General features: G+C 44.1%; 2 protein-coding genes across 12 annotated transcripts in view; one reads left to right on the top strand and one right to left on the bottom strand.

Moving 5' to 3' along the window:
* Nucleotides 1–12898, bottom strand: part of Upp2 (uridine phosphorylase 2) — a 229530-nt gene extending 216632 nt beyond the window's left edge. For 4 of the 7 annotated variants that reach the window (XR_003953742.1, XR_003953741.1, XR_003953739.1 and 1 more), the window contains exon 1: nt 11687–12898. Coding sequence is in view for 2 of the 7 variants with exons in the window: in XM_006498407.4 (XP_006498470.1) it covers nt 11687–11797 (111 nt within the window). In the remaining 5 variants the exon portion in view is untranslated. The remainder of the gene's footprint in view (nt 1–11686) is intronic. The other 3 variants (XM_006498407.4, NM_001289660.1, XM_006498406.4) reach the window with 3 other exon arrangements.
* Acvr1 (activin A receptor, type 1) overlaps nt 12387–19908 on the top strand; it is a 120391-nt gene continuing 112869 nt past the window's right edge. For 3 of the 5 annotated variants that reach the window (NM_001110205.1, NM_007394.3, NM_001110204.1), the window contains exon 1: nt 12387–12428. The gene's annotated coding sequence lies outside the window, so the exon portion shown is untranslated. Of the gene's footprint in view, nt 12429–17804; nt 17939–19908 lie in introns of those variants that run through there. The other 2 variants (NM_001355048.1, NM_001355049.1) reach the window with 1 other exon arrangement.

Here is a 19908-nt window from a genome sequence, read left to right as displayed (position 1 = left end):
GAGATAAATAGATGAGAAAGGAGGTGGATGTTGTGCGATGATGTAAAAGGGTCTCGCAATGCCTGCTTCCGCTTTGGAGCTACGTCTTTTCCCAGCTCAGCCGCTCATTTCATTCTCGGAGTGTCTTTTTATTTTTTTGAATAAACTTTTCCTAGTACCTCACCCTGTACTCCTGCTATTCTCTGTCCTGGGACACGAGAACCTGGACATCTCAGCTGGCGCCCCTCCCTGCTGTGACTGGATAGTCAACATGCCTAACATCCTGGTTTCTGGGCACACTGAAGTAGCACATTTCACTTAGTATCTGTTTTCTGTTACACCTTGGATCATCAACAAACTATATCCCCTGCTTGACTACAGTAGAATGCCACGAGTCAAGGCAACCTACAGATTGCTTCGAAAGTTCTCTGGCTTTTTAATGCTCGCTCTTATCTAATATTTAGTAACTTGTATATACTAGTAATCTGTTTACTTTCATATGAAACTTATCACTATTGCCAACTTAGGAAGGCTTGATTTAAGATCAGTATTGCTACATTTACATGTTGACAAATGTGTGTGCTTGAAACTTTTGTTAGAAACATTACCTTTTTTTTTTCTTGTTCTTTTTTTCTTCTTTTCTTTCTTCTTCTGAGGCAGGGTCTCACTATGTGACCCTGGCTAGAATTCATTATGAAGATCAGGCTGGCCTAGAACTCACCAAGATGTACCCAACTCTACTGGGGCTAGACTTAAATGACCTTATCCAGTCTCTTCTTTTCTAATCATCAATTTCTTTAAATGAAAAAAAAAAAAAAGGTAGAGGTTATTTTAGATTAGTCCTAAATCTTTCTCATTATTTTGTTTTTGTTCCAAAGGTTTCATGGTGGTGGTAATGATACTTGCTTGCTATCTTTCTTTTTCCTTTTTCTTTTTCTTTTTCTTTTTCTTTTTCTTTTTCTTTTTCTTTTTCTCTTTCTTTCTTTCTTTCTTTCTTTCTTTCTTTCTTTCTTTCTTTCTTTCTTTCTTTCTTTTTCTTTCTTTCTTTTTTTGCTTTATTGTGAAAACCAAGTATCTAATTAAGACTGTTCGGAGATACCGAATGAGTTCCAGGACAGCCGGGGCTACACAGAGAAAGCCTGTCTCGAAACAACAACAACAACAACAACAAAAAGACTGTTCTGAGTATTGTTACCAATGCCTAACACCTAAGTAGATGAGGGTCACACGGAAGCAGATGACTCTTGGTGGAAAATCCTCTTATTTTTAATGGCTTCTGAGACAGGGTCTCACACAGCCCAGGGAGCCTCCAAACAGCTATGTAGCTCAGCAAAAGGGCCTTGGGCTTCTAATCCTCCTGCCTTCACCTCCCAGGTGCTGGGATCTCAGGCACCTGTCACTGCTCTAGGTTCTCTGGGAAACTGATGAACACCTGGCTTGTCCCCAAATCTACACTTAATGTGTCAACAGGAACCACAAGTGCTTCTGAACATGGAGGCAGCCAACATACCCATCGGTCTAAAAACTCAGATTTGTCAAAGAGAAAGGGGAATTAGCATCGGTGCATTTTTCTGTTTGGGCACTATTTGGTTCAAGATTGGGGTTAACTTCTATAGAGGTGGCTGAGTTAAATTAAACACAAATTATCTAGCTACTTAGGAAAACCACACTTCATTTAACAGTCTCCCTATCATTGGTAGTAGATATTACTTTTAGGAATTTGCAATGAAATAAGCATATGACTGTTTTATCCAAATGTAAGGAACTCTGCAACTGCTCTTCCTTTCTCTGATGTTTCTTCAACATGACAGAAAATGCTCCTCTAAGGAAGGTGACCAGTTCCACTCTGAGGGTGGAGAACAAATCTAATATTCAAAAGTTATTGGTAGATTAGAATTTTTACCTTGTTCTTACTTAGCAAGCAAGGAGGGGGGAAAAACACCTCAACATTCTTTATAAAAGTAACACCAATGCCAAAACAGAATAAGCAAAGGACATTAATTGAAAGAAAATTAGAAAACCTGAGAAAGATTAATGCATGTATGAACAAGGTCCAGCAGCATTAATAATAATCAAATGAATTTAAACTAAAACAACATCTTGGGGGCCATGTCTGTGGTGTTGGGGTTACATCTCGGGCTTCACCTGTGGCAGGTCAACACTGCACAAACTCTGCTACAAACACTTCGGAGCTCAAAATAGTTAACTTTAAAATTTCCAGTTGGCAAGGATTGGACAAGGGTTGGAGACAGCAGTAAAAAGTATGGTGAAAGATATCTGTCATTCCAGCATCTAGGAATCAAAGACAGGAAGATTACTGTAAGTTTGAGTCCAGCCTGTTCTACATAGTGAGAAGCAAGCCAGCCAGGGCTACACACACAGAGACCCTGACTCAAAAACAAAACAACAAAAACCAACCAATCAAAAACCAAAAGGAAGTGCTGTGAGATGGAAATATTAATGTAAAGGGGTCAGATACTTTGCAGTTAGAAATATGATCAGGATTTCTACTCTTGGGATTCAGTAGCCTAAAGAAATGATGAGATGTGACCAAAAGTTGTATATAGGCACAGATCTTAGTCACAGTCTCACAGAATACCTAATGACTTGGAAAACTACTCAGAATACAAGCAAGAAACTAAGGGAGACTATGTGTTCTTTTTTCCCGGCAGCTGGAGAGATATCTCAGTGGTTTAGAACCCTGGCTCTTTTTCTAGAGAACCTATGTTTGATCCCAGTACCGACAGGGTGGATTACAAAGAACAATATTGCCAGTCCCAGGGGAATCTGACACACACTTTTGGCCTCTGCAGGCACTGCAGACATGCATGCAGACAAAACACCCACACATACAAAATAAAATCATTTTAAAAAGAAAGGAATATTTTTCTCTATATTTATTTTTTAAGTAGATATGACATTTTTACTTTTTATTTTTCAAAACATATGTCTATTCATATGACTAGTAACTATTGGGGAAAAGCTAAAAATATAAGCCAAGAGTAAAAGTATACAGCAAGAAACTGCTGGTATATACAGGGTTTCATTTTGAGGGAATGAAGATGATTTAAAATTGATCTGCTGTGATGATTGCTCAAGTCTTTGAAAGAAACATTTAAACTGTACACTTGAAATGGGCAATGTATATAATACAAAAAAGACAGCACAGTGGGTAAGAGCATGTATGGTTCTCCCAGGGGACCAGAGTTAGAGTCCCAAGAGCCATGTCAGGCAGCTCACAATGACTGTAACTCTAGCTCTGGGGATCCAATGCCTTTGGCTACTGTGGGCACTTGCACATATGTACATATGCCTATACAGAAACAGATATATGTGATTTAAAATAAATCTTTAAATGTAATTATAGCTCATAAAGTTTCTATTGAAGAGAAGAGTTTGGGGTGGTGGTGGCACAATGCCTTTAATCTGAGTACTGGGAGTCAGAGGCAGGCAGATCTCTGTGATTTTGCTGCCAGCCTGGATGATCAGGGTTACACAGAGAAACCCTGTCTTGAAAAAGGGTGTCTGGGGGTGGGGTGGGGCAGGGGGTAGAGGTACGTGCCTTTAATCCAAGTTCTTGGGAAGCTGTGAGTTTGAGGCCAGCCTTGTCTACATAGTGAATTGTATGCCAGCCAAGGCTATATGATGAGTCCCTGTCATAACATACAAAACTTAGGGGTTGGAGGAATGTGGCTCTGTAGTTGAGAGCTTGCCCACCATGCCCAAGGTCTCAGGGTCAATACATGCACATGTATGCATATGCCCAAATATAAGAACCCCTCCACATAACAAGGTACAAAGATTACTTATACTGATATAATCTCAATATTATCATTGGTAGCAGCTTCATGTATAGCTCTCTAAATCCATTTCTGCACAGCATACATGCTAGTTTAAAAAAAGAAAAAAAAACTAAAGAATTGAGTCATAGAATGCATACCACTTCAGAAAACATTTTTAATTACAACATGTATAATTTCATATAATCAGAGAATAAAATGGAACTGGGGGTAGTGGTGGTTAGGAGAAAAATTCTAGCCCCAGTCTTGCCTTCAATAACTGTAAAACCTTGAAAAGCTGTGTGTGTTTTGGGGACTAACTTTTCCAAGGAGAAAAGGCAGGGATGTGACGGGAGGGAGATCGCTGGAAGCTTCCGAGCCCCCTAACAGAGTGACACAGTAAAAATAATCTTGGGAGTAACAATTTAATTGTAACAGTAAAGACTGTTTATCAAAGGGTGATTGGTGAGCATTGAGATACATTGTGACATTAATTAAAAGCAAAAAAAGCACAGAAGCACAACGTATACTACGTTGCCAGTTGTGACAAAGCAAAGGAAAACACATGTAATTGTTCCTATTTCTAGAACATTTCTGAAACGATACATGGCAGCTGGCAACGAGAGAAAACTGGTTCTTTGTGCTTGCTTCACTACAGTCTGTCCTTTTGTCCTTGTATACTTTGAATCTTTCATTTGTTCATATACTGTTGTTGTTGGGGTTGAACCCGGGGCCTTAAAAATGCTAGACAAGCACTGGTGGTATGTCCCTGCCCCTTGAATCATGGTTTCAAACGCCACCAACAAAACCATGTTAAGACAAATGTCTTGGTAACAAAGGAATGTCCTCGTCAGTATAGAGCTAAAGAACTTACTTTCTCCCGCTAAGCCATTTGATCCAGTCCCTTCCCTCAACTGGTGAGACCCTCATGATTTGGACTTGGCCAGGCTCCCATAGCCTCCTCCTTTGGCCACTCATCTTCATCCCACCGGGGTCCAAAAGGCAGCCTGTGAGTTCCTGGAAATCTTGAGTTCTTCACTCTCAGAAAGGTCAAATGCAGGAATTTCAAACAAGGTCTGAGATTTCAGACCTGACAGGTCTCCAAGTAGCAGCCCAGTCCTGGCTCCACACCAGAGGAGAAGAAAGGAGGCTATGAAATCTGAAGTTACTTGCGTAAGGTCACATGGCTAGTTCTCCACTATATGTAATTAACCTCAGTAGCTGCTCTCTGGAGTTTCATTCAAAAAAAAAAAAAAGTAGGTTAATAAAAAGGAAGTGGCTGCATTTTAGATATGGTTAGAATTGGGGCCACATTAGGCCTTAGAAAATTAATTTGATTTCTTATCTATGACAATGTCCTCACAGTGCAAACACTCAGAGAGAAATCAGGAAAAGGAATATTCTCTAAAAATGAAAAGCCGCCTTGGTTCAGAGTCCACCACAGTGAAATCTGAAGTGCATTTGTTTAATTTGATGAGGACATTGATTTGATCTTCCTAACGTCGTTTATCTGAGGGACTCAAGGGACTGGCGTTTGAAGCCCACATCTAGACAATGAAGAGACATTAACCATAGTTAAGTAAGTTAAAAACTCGAGTTAACTTCAGACTTCCAACCTCAGAAAAACCTGAGGGAATCTAGCCCTTCAGGATTGCAAAGAAGTCAGTCAGGAGGAGTCTGAAATGCAGGCAAAGGAGGTAGATCCTGGGGGGAAACATTCCTTCTCAAAGGAGACCTATGAGCAGAGCATACAAGCACATGTGTGCACACGCACGCACGCACGCACGCACGCACGCGCGCGCACACACACACACACACACACACACACACAAACCCCTACAAAGCTGCACCTCCCACTTCACAAATACAAATCCATATGCACGCCTCACCAGTGAGATTCTGTTCCATGGCTGTCAGATCCTTTGAAAATATGTGCACTTCTATTTTTATAATGTTTATTATTTCAGCTTATTAATGCTATAGAACGATTGGAACACAGGGTCCCTGAAAGAAACACCAGAGAGTACATTTCTAATGTGAACAAGGTGTCGTCTTCATATTCAGAGAAGAGAGAGAGAGAGAGAGAGAGAGAAATTGATTAATTTTCTGAAGCATTTTTTCTAGAATTGTGTTGACAGTGTTTTCCTCTGTTGCCCTCAACTGTAATTTATTATTATTATTATTATTATTATTATTATTATTATTATTATTATTATTAAGATAGGGTCTCTCTATGTAATGTTGGTTGTCCTGTCTTGGAGCTCACTACGTAGACCAGGCTGGCCTGAAATTCACAGAGAAGCACTTGCCTCTGCCTCTCTAGGGCTAAGATTAGAGGTGTGTATCGTCACCTATAGCAAATCTAACTTTTGAACTGGGATCTCCCTGATCGGAAGTGCACAGATTGGCTGGACTCTCTGGTTGGCCAAAGAGCTCCAGGGAATGTCCTGTCTTTGCTGGCCAGCATTTGGGCTACAAGACATACTACTGGAATCTGAGCTTAGGTCTTTATGCTTGGTCAACAAACTATCCTTTGGGCTGTCCTTCTCTTGCTCCATTTGGGCATTGAGTCTCCCATGAGAGGGAGAGATAGTTATGGAGTTAAAATCCTATCTCTGTTTTGTATTTTCAATGTAGAACTCATTGTTAGCATTTCCAAAGTTAGAAGATGACAGGATGACAGTTATCTTTTTTTAAATATTGATTTATTTATTATATGTAAGTACACTGTAGCTGTCTTCAGACACTCCAGAAGAGCCACCATGTGGTTGCTGGGATTTGAACTCAGGACCTCTGGAAGAGCAGTCACTGCTCTTAGCCCCTGCTCTTAACCGACAGTTATCCTTTTATGCAAACCCTTTTGCATTTGATGCTTTTTATTTTCTTAGCATAATTCCTGAGGTAGGACTAAAGTGTCAAAAGATATAAATATTGTTAAGATGTTGATACATATCACCTAATTATCTTTTATAAGTTGTTTTCCAGCATGCAATCTCCTCAGCAACTGTGTCCTTTATTAAACCAAATTTACCAACAGAAACACGCTTAATTACTGACAAAGGCTGTGAAATAATTGCATGGAATATTTTATTTGTATTACCTTCTGTTCAGTATTTATTTATTCAATCATTCCTATATTTTATCATCCATCTATCTATCGTCCATCCGTCTGTCTATCTTTTGTTTTTGAGTCAGGATCTCTGTAGTCCTGGTTGTCCTGAAACTCAGGCTGGCCTCGCACTAGCAGAGCTCCCATGTCTGTTCCCCAGTGCTAGGATTAAGGGTTTGCATCATTATGCCTGGCTTACCTTCTCTTCAGTCTCGCCAGTTTTTAAAGATCATATGATCATTTTAATTTTCATTAAATTTGACCTTTAATTACATGGTCCATTTTTGTTGATTTTAAATTTCTTATACATCAACATTCTAATCTTTTTGAATATATGTTGTGGATGAATTCAGTCCCTTTCCTCCTTATTTGTTTATTCTTTGAACATTTTCAGAAAAAAAACCTTCACATAGTCAACTCAATATTTATTTATTTTATGTTTTCTATTTAGGAAGTCATTTTCTTTCTAAAATTAAGATTTTATTTACTCTTGCTTTCAATTAATTCATGATTTAAAACAATTTAACTCTTGTCTTGAATCGCACCTATAATCCAAGTGACTGGAAAAAAGCCTGGGGCCATGGGTCCCTTGAGCTTAGAAGTTTTAGATCAGCCCATTACAAACACAAACACAAACACAAACACAAACACACACACACACACACACACACACCCCACACCTCACTGATACACACACAACACTGACACACACACACACCACACTGATACACACACACACAAACACAAATATACCACACTGACACACACATACATACACACACACACACACACACACACACACACACACAACATACTGATACACACACTTGCTGGCATGCAACCCCCACAGACACACACATACACACAACACTGACACATACACACACACATCACACTGACACACACACACCACACTGACACACACACACACACCACACTGACACACACACATCACACTGACACACACACACCACACTGTCACACTGACACACACACACCACACTGACACACACACATCACACTGACACACACACACCACACTGTCACACTGACACACACACACATACACACACACACATACACACAAACACATACACAAACACAGGTGCACACACACACACTCAGTTATACAGACACACTGACACATACATACACATACTCACTCACACACACACACACACACACACACACACACACACTATTTATGCCTTGTATAAATATTTCAGAACGGATATGAGCAGACACTAAGTAAAATTTTCCAAAGTGTCTCAACATAGTTTAATGAACAGACTTTGCAACACTATTTTACCACAGTTGGCTCCAAGTAGTACACTGGCATGTCAGGAGGAACTGTGTTAATGTCTGACTTGAACAATGAACAGCTTCAGGATGTCCTTTATGATACCCACACCTCATTGAGTACAGTAGCTGGCCAATAACCTCTCATATGAAATACAAAACCAACGAGTCCCAGATACGCCTGGAAAATTAAGCTAGAAAAACCAAAGCTCTAGGCTATTTCTCACTGTTTTCCTTTGGGAAGGAAGATACTAAGGCTGCCATTTGTAGTGGTCTTTTAGCTTGGGTTTCTCTTCCATCTCTTACTATTACAATCAAATCATCTTCATCTTTAGATCATAGTATTAATTTTGTGGCTTTTTCTTTTTTGTCACAAGATTAGGACTAAATTTCATATCTCAAGGCCTTTAATTTATCATTCTCCCAAAATAGTTATGATGAACTGGGTCAGTTTTTTTTTCTCCTACTTGAATGATGTTCCTTTAAAAGGCAAGAAAATGTCTATGGATTACCAATGAGAATATTATTTATTAAAATATCACTGCCATTAGACATATATATATCGAAACAGCTGTGATCTAGAATATGCATGATATTAATTTCTTTGATAAGACTCCCCCCCCCTAATATTTAAATTCAACAAAGGCACAAATCCTGGGTTGAGAAAACCTGGAATTGGGGCAGAAGGACAAATGCTCTTGTTCATGTCTGACCACAGAAGATGGAGATGCAGTGTTCCTCAAACTATACGGAATCCTCAAATCTGGGTTCTTCTCCTAGACCATGCGAATATTCTTCCAGACCTCAGTGCTTAACAAATGGGAACAGATCACTTATCTAGGTTCCAGCTAATCTGCATATGTTTGTGACCATCATGTACATTCAAAATCGCCATTTTTATTGAAATAGATAATAACATTTTTGCTGAGCATTAATACCTATTTCCATCACAAACATGGAACCAGTGTCTGGAAGGAGGAGGTGTTTTTTGGTCCCATTTTTTTTTTGTTTCTTTTTAGTTGCCTACGAGGATTTTATGTACCCACCACTGAATGAACAGACTATCAGAATCTGTTCATTCTTTCAACCACAAACCTTTACTTTTCTTCTAGAACCCTTTAAACGCTTAGCTGCAGCATACCATCAGGATCTTTACCAACAAAACCAGCCCTGGAACAGCTCACCAATACTATTTGAGAGAATTTGTTTTGGGAAGTTGGTAAGTCTCACCAAACTGATGTCTGCTTGATACATTTAAATAAAACATGTTCCTTTATCCTTTCATAAAACATAAACTCTGGAACCAACAGGAAATGGCTTCAAAATACAAATGACTCAATTCAGATATCTAAATATTTTAAATGGAAAAAAAACACATTATAATGTCTCGCATGTATTATTTACAACCTTGGTTTAAAAAAAAAGAATGTGGCTATCATTTGTAGGATTCAAAGCTTAACTCTAAAAGAGAAGCTGTCTGTGAGATTTTATGGAATAAATCCCCCACATTTTATAGAAAAATAGCGTACAGGACTCTTAGGTTGCTCAAGGCCCTATTTCCTAATAGTTTTTTGAAATCTGTTGACTTTTAGAAACGAACATGTTGATCTGGGTGTAAAAGAGGAGGATATGCAGAAAACAGAGAAGATGCCAATTCACAATGCAGCAGGCAGTTAATTAAGAGGAGTCAGGCTCCCTGAAACATATGACTGAGATTGGAGAAGCTCAGACTGACAGAAGATGTAGCTCCTCCAAGTTACTTTAAGGGTGTGATTTTTTTCCCCCACCAGGGTTAAATCAGTGGATTGGCTCTTGGGGTGGAAGTAATGGTTCTCAACCAGGGCGATTGTGTACTTCAGAGACATCTGGCTGTCACTATTGTGAGGGGAGGATTGCCCTATTGAAATCTAGTGAGCACAAGTCAAGGATGCTGCTAAATGTATTTCAACATGTAAAACGGCAAAACCAATTATCCAGCTCAAAGTACCAATAGTGCCAAGGTTGAGAAATCCTGGAATCAGGTGCCTAAGCCTTGAGGGCTAAACCCTGGGTGTACAGGGCTTGTGTAAAAAGCAGTATCCTAGTCTGTCCTCTTATTTTACACACACACACACACACACACACACACACACACACACACACACACAAAGTAGAATACAAGGCCACAAACACTATCCACAGTGCTTCCACAGAGTCCCTTGGAACACTGAGTAGTCACAGGGGGTTGTTAGCTCTTGCAGTGAGTCAGCCACAGTAAGAGAACATCTATGGCAGTAGCAGCCCAAAGCAGGTCAAGCTTCCTCAATCCACCTAGCTACCTTTTAGGAAGTCTTTATTAAACATACACACATACACCACTGTTAGGCATGCTGATACAGGATGAACACAGCCGAGCCTGGTGCCTGCCCTCATGGAAGGGACTGTAAACATTTGGAAGATTAAAAGCACACAGCAGCACGAAGAGGTAGCTGCAATATAGCTGCACAGCCACTCTGGCTCCCATTTCCCTCTCTTAGGTTCAAAGTGTGCCCAAGGTCAAACCAGTGAGCCTCAAGGGCTGACAGTTGAAGCAAGTGTTACCGAGGGCTCTGTTGTATTGTTTCAGCCAGCAGGGATTACAGATTGGTGATCTTGCCTTGATCTGACCTGAACTTTCCTCGCCTGATCGCCACCAAACATAACTACAAGGACCCTCTAATGAACGATCCAAACACAAAAGAACCAAAAACCTTCTCTGCCTTTTTGCTTACACAACACCTGAAGGCTCTTTTCTAGCTGTTCCTTGTACACACACGCCTGTAAAGCTAGCTTGTTTGCAGCTTTTGCAAAGGCCCGATCTTCCACTTCCTTTGCAACCTTCTGCAGTGTTGCAGCCAGCGACCCAATAAATGCCCTCTACATGAAAGGACCTGTAGGGATAAAAAATACTTTATGTTTTCCCCATTTATTGGTGTCATGATTTTACTCTTGCTTTGTGATAGGACTGTGCATTATAAGCTTCTAGAGGGCAGAGAAAATGGCTTGCTGCTTCCAAACACTAAGCGGGCACCATGCAAAATTTGATCCTTGCATGCCTTTTTTGATGCTCCAGATAATATTAGCACACTGGGGTGTTTTTGTGTTTCTAAGGACCAAAGTTGTCAGCCTCTCTGCGGCGGAGAATGTTCCTTCCTTCCTACTGTAAGCTCCCGTGGCGCCTAGGACAGGGCGGGATTTTTGCAGAAGCCCCCCCCCCCCCCACCCCCCAGACTTGCTTATTTTTATTACCAAGGAAGCCGACTGCGAAAATGGCAAACGCTTGCATAACCCTAGACCCTGCGAGGAAATGAGCATAGTGGAAGGGGATCAGAAGACAAGGCAACGATGGCCTGGCTGAGGCGGAGCATTGAGTATCCACCCCTGTGCCTGACACGCAGGGCTGGAGATGAGTGCAGGAGCCCCCGCAGTTCCCGGCTCGGCTGCCTGCTGTCCGCCCGCCCCGCGCCCCGGGAGCTGTCCAGACGGCCCCGCCCGCGCCTACCTGGCCGCTCCCCGTGCCGCGCGCCTCCCCCGCGTCCCGCCAGCCCGGCTCGCAGCAGCCCACAGCCCGGGCGGCCCGAAGGGTCGGGGGTCGGGGGCGGCGGGCGAGCATGGCTAGGCGGGCGGAATCCCTGGGGCCGGGCGCCTGCAGGGGGCGCGAGGAGCGCCCCGCCCCGCCGCCGGCCCTCTCCCTCCCGGCTCCCTGGATCCGCGCCGGGAGGAAATGATGTGTTGCTGCCTGGTTAATCACAGCTCCAGACACTCATTGGCCGAGCGCTCCGCAGCCACTTCCTCCTCCTCCTCCTCCCGCTCCTCCCGCTCCAGCTCCCGGTCGCCGCCGCCGCCGCCGCCGCCCCCAAGCGCTGGGGGAACTTTGCCGCCGCCGGCTCCCCGCCGCCCCCAGCCGAGCCCCGCGCCGCCGCAAGTTTCCTCCGCCCTCCTCCCCGCCCTCCGCCTCCCGCCCCGCGACAGCCGTCTCCCCGGCTCCAGCCCGGTGCCTGCCGCCAGCCTGCGCCCCGGCCCCGTGGCCGCCAGCCTCCCGCCCCGCGCCGCGCCGTGCCGCGCCGCGCTGCACTCCGCCGCCGCCGCCCGGGCCACCCGCCCGCGGCCCGCGGAGTTCCGGGCTCCACGCCGGCTGCAGCGCCCCGCCCCGCCCCGCGCCCTCCCGCGCCGCCTTGCAGCTCCCGGTCGCCTCGAGCTCTCCGCCTCCCCGGGTTCAGCACCCGACCGCCGCTGGACCAGAGGTGAGAGCAGGTCGCCGGCCACGCCGCCGGAGCTGGGGACCGAGGGAGGAGGGAGCTTAGCTGGAGGCGAGACCGGGATCGGAGGTGGAGGGTGGGCGTCTCGGTGCCTCCCCCTCGCTTTCATTCTTTCTCCGGCAAGCTGCGTGCCCTCTCGACGTGGGGGGAAGCCGCGGCGGAACGAAACCGACTTGCTTAGGGCCTTGGCTGCCGGTGGGATCCGGGGTGGACAGAGGCTTGGAGTAGGGGGTTCGGGTGTGCGTTGGATGAACTCCTGCAGGGTGTGCGCCTCGGACTTATAAATCGATCTGGCCTCACGGCCCCGGGCTCACCTTCTAAGCTGAGCTTGGCAGACTAAAGAGATTGGCCAGTCACCCCCACCCACAAAATATCCATCTCTTCCAAGAGGAATTTTCTGCTGGAGAGACAGCCAATAAACTCTGTTCAACTCCCTCCCTCCCTCTGTCCTTCCTAGCTGCAGTTTCAAAAAGCTTCAAAGCCAGGAATGTGGGATTCATCTTCCGATCCCCAGAAGGCAGATGTGGTTACAGATGTTGCATAGTACTTTGCCAAGTTTAAAACCCTTCCTTCGACACTAACCAAAACAGTGAGGCTAGAACCTTGGGCGCGCTGGGGAGAATTGTGGGCCTGTGGGTTCACTACGTGCATGGACTTCTGTCTGGTTCAGAGACTGGCTTGGCTCTGTCCAGTTTGTGCCAGTTACGTCTCCCACCCTTCCCTACCTCCCTCTTCCCCTGGAGATCTGAACGTACCTTGCACGGCAGAGGAGCTATGGAGGAAGGTACTTGGGCAAGAAAACACCCATTTTTGTTGCAGAAGAAAAGTGTGTTGGTTAAAAAGTTGCCATTAATTTGGTGTTTGGAGAGAGACGGACGGTAATGCATTGGATTTGCTCTCTTTATTGGCTTTTCTTCTTTGCGGTTTGTGCGATTGGTGTGAGATGATGGGAAACGTCTCTGGTCCCATACATGTTTAATGCGATTGCATATATATATATATACATACACATATATATGTTTTTTGTTTGCATAGATATATAATTTCTGAAAAAAATCCCTCAAATAGAAACATAACGCAGTGATTTTAAAGGATCCAGTTCTTGAGAGGCAGACTGCTCTGACAGCCCAAGGGAAGGCGGTGGCAAAAAATAGACACCACCTCCCTTTTCCCCAAAAAATTCTTCCTGGAAAGGTGGTGTTAAGAAACTTCAGAGATGGGCTCATCCAAGTGGCAGGCCTTAAATGGAAACACTATAGTATGTCCTGGCACTAGTCTCTGGAGGTGGGTTGCTGGCCGGGGGCCCAGGCTCGGGCAGGCGGCAGACACTAGACTTGTGCTGACCTCAGACAGTGCCTTGCCATGCAGCTCTACAGTTGGCACACTGCTTAAGTATGAATCCCAGGCCTCACCCATGCCACTCTCGGGGACAGTGCAGTCACAAGGTTATTTTAAGTCTGCATAGGATCTGGATTACCGTTCTAAGCTCAGCTCCCTCCCTTTGTGATTTGGTTACTTTTGTTTTCTGTCCTGGGGTTGACAAATGGATGGAAGTGTTCTGAAGCTGAGCAGCGTGTGCCTTGGGTGGCTGTCACTTTGTAATGGGACGCAGCATCTCTGCTGCCACTGTACATGGGAGTCCTCAAAGGTGATGAGTGATGTTGAGATAGACCTTGGCTTTAGCCGGCAAAGAGCAAGGGCCAGCGTGGGCACGGGCTGGACTCATGGTCTCTCTTCAACTGTGTGGCTGAGGTCTGCTCCAAGCAGAGAGTGGTTTTAGAGCGAACTTGATTGAGATAATAGTCTTACAACTTCTGCATGTTGGACTAGAGTGATCACTTGAATCTGAATAAATTTCTTGTAATTGCTAAGTAATTACAGAGAATATTAAGGATGCAGAGTTAAGATGCCACATTCAGGAGTGTAATGCGTTTCAGGAGCGAGGAGGAACTTAATTTGATTAATAGCATTGTAATGAGTGCCCTCCCCTCCAGATTGATAGTTTACCAAGTTTTCTTCCTGCATTCATGCAACGGGCGACAGTGACTGAGTTGGAAACAGGGGCCATCTTCCCCAAGCTTCTTGTCTTCCCAAGATCGGACTGTGTTGATAATGATAGGCAGCTGGGTGTTTCTTAAGGTTGGATGGAGTAGTCTGCAGAGCAGAGGGAGACACCAGACAGAGATGGATTTGAAAAATGATCTTGTTCTCCAAGGTCACAAGGTAACGAAAGAATCAATACGGGGACCCGATCGCCCCTCTGTGGCTCGCTTGGCCATTTGGATCCTTCTATCATGATTTATTTCGTCTGATTAAATCTCATGTCCAGCTTATTAGGGCCATTATGGAGAAATCAGACATCGGTGGGGGCCAAAGCCTTTGATTTGTTCGGGTAGAGTTAATGACAGGGTGATTAGGTGGAGTATGAGCCAAGCAGTGTGCCCAGCTCCGTGCAAACACTTTGCACTTTGCACACTTTAGCACTTCTTCTCCAGTAGGAAACTGAGGCCCGGCAGATTTAGGCTATGGAGTTAGGAGCTGACCCAGGATTCGGTGGCACTCCAGAACACATGTCCTGGGCTGTGGTTGCCAGTGACTGCCAAGCTTTGCAGCTGTAGCTAAGTCTCACTTATCTTTAATTATCTAATAATGTGCCTCTCTTGTGTTAGATTTACTTATTTTTATTTGATGTGTATGGGTGTTCTGCCTGTGTACCACATGCAGTGCCTGTGCAGGTCAGAAGAGGGTGTTGGGTCCCCTGGCACTGGAGTTACAGGCCCTTGCTAGCTGCCCTGTAGATGCTGGGAATTGAACCTGGGTTCTGTGGAAGAGCAGCCAGTGTGCTCTTAACTGCTAAGGCATCTCTCCAGCCCCCTTTAATATTTTTCTTTAAAGCAGCAAATAACTTTTTTTTAAATTAAAAAAACTAACAATAACTTACAAACACCATCTTTTAAGAAGCAGTGTATTGCTGCTGTATCGAGAAGCCAGCTCATTGGTTAGGAACCAAGGGAATCATGAAGCTAGACTCCTACTTATTCTGAACCCTCAATAAGTGATGGTCTGGTATGTGTGTGCTGCAGGGATCTGGGGTAAGGACAAAGAAGGTCACACGATTAGTGACATTGTTTTCTGATTAGGTGTTGGGTTCACGGGTGCTGATTTTAGTTTAGCAACATATATGATATACCCTAGTTTTTCAGTGAAGTGATAAAGGAAATTAGACATAATGATTAACATAATAATTACTTGGGGGGATATTTCACTGCACTTTGCTGACTGTAGCCTATCGCTTGCTGCCTTGCATGAAGGAGACACCTTTACTATTGGCCGATTGACAAAACTGCAGGTAATCACTTTAAAGCTGCCCGGTTATACTGCATACGGTTGAGCTATTGCTTCTTCTCTGTTTTCTGTTCCTTGTGTCCTCATTGCCAGTATCATGAGTGTAGGGACAGCTTGGACTTGCCTGGGGTTTCTCCTGAGAGGCATGGGCTGGGCTGCAGCTGACTCTTCAGTGTCCCCTTGTTTTGTATGTCTAGTCTCTGGGATGGGGCACAGAAGGCAGTCATAGAGCCTTCCGTGCTTCTGTGTTTTTAACCCAGTGATCAAGTGCTGGTTCGGGACTGGAGGTGCTGTGTAAGTTAGAGCAGTACCCCGGTAGAGTGTTAACAACTTGAAGCTGGGAGACTGGGTAATGAAACCATCTGAGGTTTTAATTGGAATCCATAGTCCTGTGTTATTTTCCCCAAGCAAGTTTTGGGCACTGTGGCTTTCTTCCTGGAAATGAGGGTTTGGAATTGGGTTTCCTGGTACAAAATGCCTTCTTTGATCTTTTGGAATGAAAACTTGGTCTTCCCCCAGCCCCACACCCCTGTGGCCAGTTCTAGTTCAGAAGATCCAAAGGGAAGATTGGCCTCTTTTTTTCTTTTTTTTGAAAAAAGAGAACAACTATTGGTGATAGAATGTACTTGTTTGTCCTGCTAGTTTAAGAATCAGAAGCCCCAAACTAGGATTGGTCTGTTGCAAAGGACAGTCTAATAATGAAAGAGTCTGTTGGAAAGAGGCTCAAGAAGTTGGTCTGGCTAGTGCATCCTGGCTTTTAGTTGAGACGGAAGGTGGTTTTACCACCTCAGATGAACGAATGAGAGACCCCTAAGATGGGAGGAGTCTAGGATGTAGCCAAGTCATCCAAGTCCCAGGATAACTGCTACTGGAAAACAGGGGCAGGGAGAAGGAAAACGCAGCTTCCTTGATTAAAAAAAAAAAAAAAAAAGCACACCCACTCTCCACTGATATTCAGTGTCACAGTCCTGGGCAGGCTTGGGAATCTGAACTTGCTTGTGAGTGTCTTCCCAGATCCTGAGAGCTTTGTTTGCCAAAGTTTCCACTGCTTCATTGTTTGTCTTTGGGGTTTTCGGTCTCTGACCAGCATTCCGCTTTGCCCATTAGAGTTGCCTCACTGTTTACTCTGGCTGTTTGGCCTTTATTTCAGCGACAGGAAAAGGCATTTGCAATGGCAGACTTTCTAAGTTCTCTGGAGATACATATGGTAGCTGAAAGTTGTTTTGAGTGTGTGTGTGGGGGTGTAGGGGGGGTGGGGATAGGGTAAGTGGCCATAGCTCAGGTGACCCTGATGGCTCTCAGAGGCTAGAACTTGACAGGTTTAGGCCTGACCTTGATTGATCTGGCCTCTTTCGACTTTCTCTTTCTTTGGGGGAAGGTCAGACCCCCTCAGGGGCCAGAGTAATCTCATTGCAAGGGAGAATGCGTCTTGCTTTTCTCAGCATTATGTTCTGGTAGCATTGTATCGGCTACATTTCTCTTCTTGGGCCTTGAGTCATCTCTTCACTACATAGGACTACGAGTTATTCATCTTTCCTAATTGTATTACTTCCATGTGATTCATTCCCCTTCACTGACTTAAACTTCTCAGTTGTCTCATGACTGCCTGGAGGGTAAGGACTATCCACGTTTCCTCGTCTTTTGTGTATCTCATAGATCTAATCCACTGCCAAACCATACAACCAATATATGTGTGTGTGTGTGTGTGTGTGTGTGTATATATATATACTTGGATAAAATTTAAAGAACATTTATTTTAACTTTATTTATGAGTTTGTGCGTTGGTGTGTCTGTGTGTGATTATGTGCATAAGAGTGAAGTTACCTCCAAAAGTCAGAAGAGGGCATCAGATCCTCCAGAGCTGGAGTCACAGGAGGTTGTGGGCTGTCTGATGTGAATGCTGGGAGCTGAACTTGGGTCCTGTGGAAGAGCACTCTGTGCTGTAGCCTGCTGAGCAGCAAGAGTGAGCTTTTTTTTTTTTTTTTTTTTTTTTTTTTAAATTCTGAGGGAATGAATGGATGATTGCACGTTCTGGGTGGAAAGGGACCACATCCCTTAAGAAAAGATAACAGCACAAAGAAGATAAGAAGATAACAGACTTTATACACTGTCCCTAAGAATGGGTAGCAAACAGGCGGAAGATGCTCCAGGTGAGGAAACTGCTTTGCGCACCTACCCTCCATTGTTTTCTCTGTGCTGATACTGAAGCCAGGGCCTCACTCCCGACAATGTGCCTGACCATTCATTGATTGTACTGTAGCTTGTAGTTAGTAAATGCAGCAAATATGTATTACATTCTTTCAGCATACACCTCCTTTCCCTTTGTGAGAAGGTCAAGGAGACATGCCTATTCTGGGGAAGAATACTTCAATCCACTTTTTTTGTTGTTGTCTTTTGTTTCCATCACAGCAAGGAATCCTGAGTTAATGTGAGACTCAGACACTTGGTGAACTGAGCCCTGTACTCGATTTTTTTCTCTTGCTGCAAGAGTGCCTTCTTAAGGAATTGACATGGAGAACAGAGTGGTGGCCAGGGCTTATGTCAGAGGTGGACGGATGTGCTGAATCTCTTTGGAAAACGGATAGAGGACAAAGTAAACTCCTTGTTACCAGGTTTCAGGGCTGGGCCGGAGTAGGCATAACCGCTGGGCAGTTTGGTGACCTGTGAAAGCCAGTTTCAGCCATTCATGCTTACACTGTGCCATAGCTGCCATTGAAAAACAAGACATAGCTGATGGAAGACATAGCTGATGGAACTACTAAAAACACAACCTTGAGTTTTATAAGAAATGGACTGACGGAATAAAGGACCGTGTGGGGCTTGATGCTGGGCAGGCTTGGATGGATGGTAGAGGTGATGCTGTTTGGAGTGTGCATTCCGTGGGTACTGTGTGAAGAAAAGAAGTTGAGGGGAAGCTTTTTGGAATAGAGGGATGGTTGAGATGATGTTGTAAGCAGCTTCTGCATCCTATTCGCCTGAGGCTCTTTCTCTTCGTGAAACTATAACGTAGCCGGCTGCTGTCCCCGGGTAATACTGCTTATAAGTGGATGCCACTAACAGCGTCAAAGCACATGGATTTGTGTCTCTTTCCTGGATTTTAGGGACTTAGACAAGACGGTTATACCTAGGGGTAGTGAGCAGAGAGAAAAAGGACAGGTGGCTATCCAGCGTGACTCTTACTTTCTCTTTTCAAGAGAAAAGTGCGTGAGGGGCAAGTGGACCGAATGATGTTCTTCCTGCGGTTTTTGAATGTGACGATGAGGAGCCATTGTGGGCAAGGGAGAGCGGAGTAAAGCATCTCACAAGTGTGGTCCAGAGAGAAACAAAGCATCTCCTTCTGGAGATAGAACAGTAGATAAACATAAATGTTCAGTGTCAGTGTTTTCCAAAAGACGCTTGACTCACAGAGAGACATTTTCCATTATGGTCTGGTACACATACACTTACACATATGTATATTTAGAAGTGAAGTGGAATTACAAGTTTCGCCAGACTATATACTGTAATGCTTTCTGATTTCTATTCAATTTTTATTAAAAAAATTCTGATCTCTATCTACTAAATTGATTTCAAAACTTGCTAATGGGTCCTAATCAGCAGTTAGGAAAAAAAAAGTGTTCTGTTCCAGGTATTGTGAAAATTAGCCTCAATTTGTTTATTGAATAGTTGCTAATCTGAATGAGTATTTTGTCTGGTGGGGTTTTTTGGGGGGGAGGAAGGGGATGGGTTTAGTCATTCTACAGAAAGCCCCAACCTCTCTCCATCTCCCCAGCCTAAAGTCTTTGCTTTTTTTTAAGTCAGATCAAAAGGACTAATGGGGACCTTGTTGAGCCCCATGGGCATCAAAGGTGGGAGTGATTAACTTAACTGTGCAGGAGACCTCAACTCCCTGTGTTTGGAAATCTTACTCGAGTAAGACGGTTGCTCTCAGTTGAAAAGGCAAACAAGAGTACCCTACTTGCTCTTGCCAGAAAGATGGGGATGCAGTTTGGCCAATGACTCCATGAGTTATTGGGAAATGAACAATGAGAGGCTGAGAGGGATTGGTACTGCTCTGGATTGGTACTGCATAAGCCGTTCACCTGCTGTCATTGTCCCGAGGAGTGAAATGCTCCCCCAT

The sequence above is a fragment of the Mus musculus genome, chromosome 2 (assembly GCF_000001635.26).
Source record: "Mus musculus strain C57BL/6J chromosome 2, GRCm38.p6 C57BL/6J".
NCBI lineage: Eukaryota > Metazoa > Chordata > Mammalia > Rodentia > Muridae > Mus > Mus musculus.
Note: the sequence above shows the minus strand (reverse complement) of the source record. Positions and strands in the feature narration are given on the sequence as shown.